Below are 905 nucleotides of genomic sequence, written 5' to 3'. Positions count from 1 at the left end.
ATATATATGTAATAGATTCATGTACGATCGTGTCGTGCTGGTGTATTTGGCAACAAATGACGAGCGACGTGTATACAAGCCAAGGTGCTTCAAAGGAGATAAACCTCGCAACGTAACACAATAAACATTAGATCATACCCACACACATCCACCGCAATGGCGCATTCAAGCTCACTCACAACCATGACCACAGACACACTCGCACACCTAAAGATCGCATGAGTCCACTTGTGTCTCATGTCGCCCTGGCTAACTATCAAGGAACACCGAGGCAGCTGTACGTTAACAATGAAATGCACCACCTCCGCATCAGACTCCCGCACCCCCGGCGCTGGCTGGTCAGTCATTCTCTCCCGTGGCTCAACAGATCCATCGGAGTCTGAGTCTGCCAACCTACCCCCCCTGGGGTGCTGGGTATTCCCCAGGAGTGTTGGTGAAACCACCGCGCAAGCCTTGTTCGCGTTGTCCCCACACGTGGGCACTAGTGTGCTCAGTCCCTTGGCTGTAAACCGCTTCTCAAAGGTCATACAACAGTCCTGCAGTAAGGTGAGTGTGCACAGCCGCTCTCCCCAGGCCCACTCATCGTCCACGTGGGCATCGTTCGCCGAACCTCGGGCCGAAGTGTACTCTAAGTTCCCTATCAACCAGAATATAAACTCACCATTATTATGATACGAGGCTAAACCAGAATTTAAACTCACCATTATTATGATACGAGGCTAAACCAGAATATAAACTCACCATTATAATGATACGAGGCTAAACCACAATATGAACTCACCATTGTTATGATACGAGGCTAAACCAGAATATAAACTCACCAGTATTATGATACGAGGCTAAACCACAATATAAACTCACCATTATTATGATACGAGGCTAAACCAGAATATAAACTCACCATT

General features: G+C 47.5%; 1 protein-coding gene across 1 annotated transcript; it reads right to left on the bottom strand.

Annotated features, from left to right (window-relative positions):
- Positions 1–64: 64 nt before the first annotated feature.
- Positions 65–704, bottom strand: SARC_16307 (hypothetical protein; the record flags this gene model as incomplete). The annotated part of the gene is made up of 1 exon (XM_014289583.1): positions 65–704. The coding sequence occupies one exon, from the start codon at positions 702–704 to the stop codon at positions 90–92; it is 615 nt and encodes a 204-aa protein (XP_014145058.1). The 3' UTR covers positions 65–89.
- Between the last annotated feature and the right edge of the window lie 201 nt (positions 705–905).

This window comes from Sphaeroforma arctica (genome assembly GCF_001186125.1).
Source record: "Sphaeroforma arctica JP610 unplaced genomic scaffold supercont1.7792, whole genome shotgun sequence".
Lineage (NCBI taxonomy): Eukaryota > Ichthyosporea > Ichthyophonida > Sphaeroforma > Sphaeroforma arctica.
Note: the sequence above shows the minus strand (reverse complement) of the source record. Positions and strands in the feature narration are given on the sequence as shown.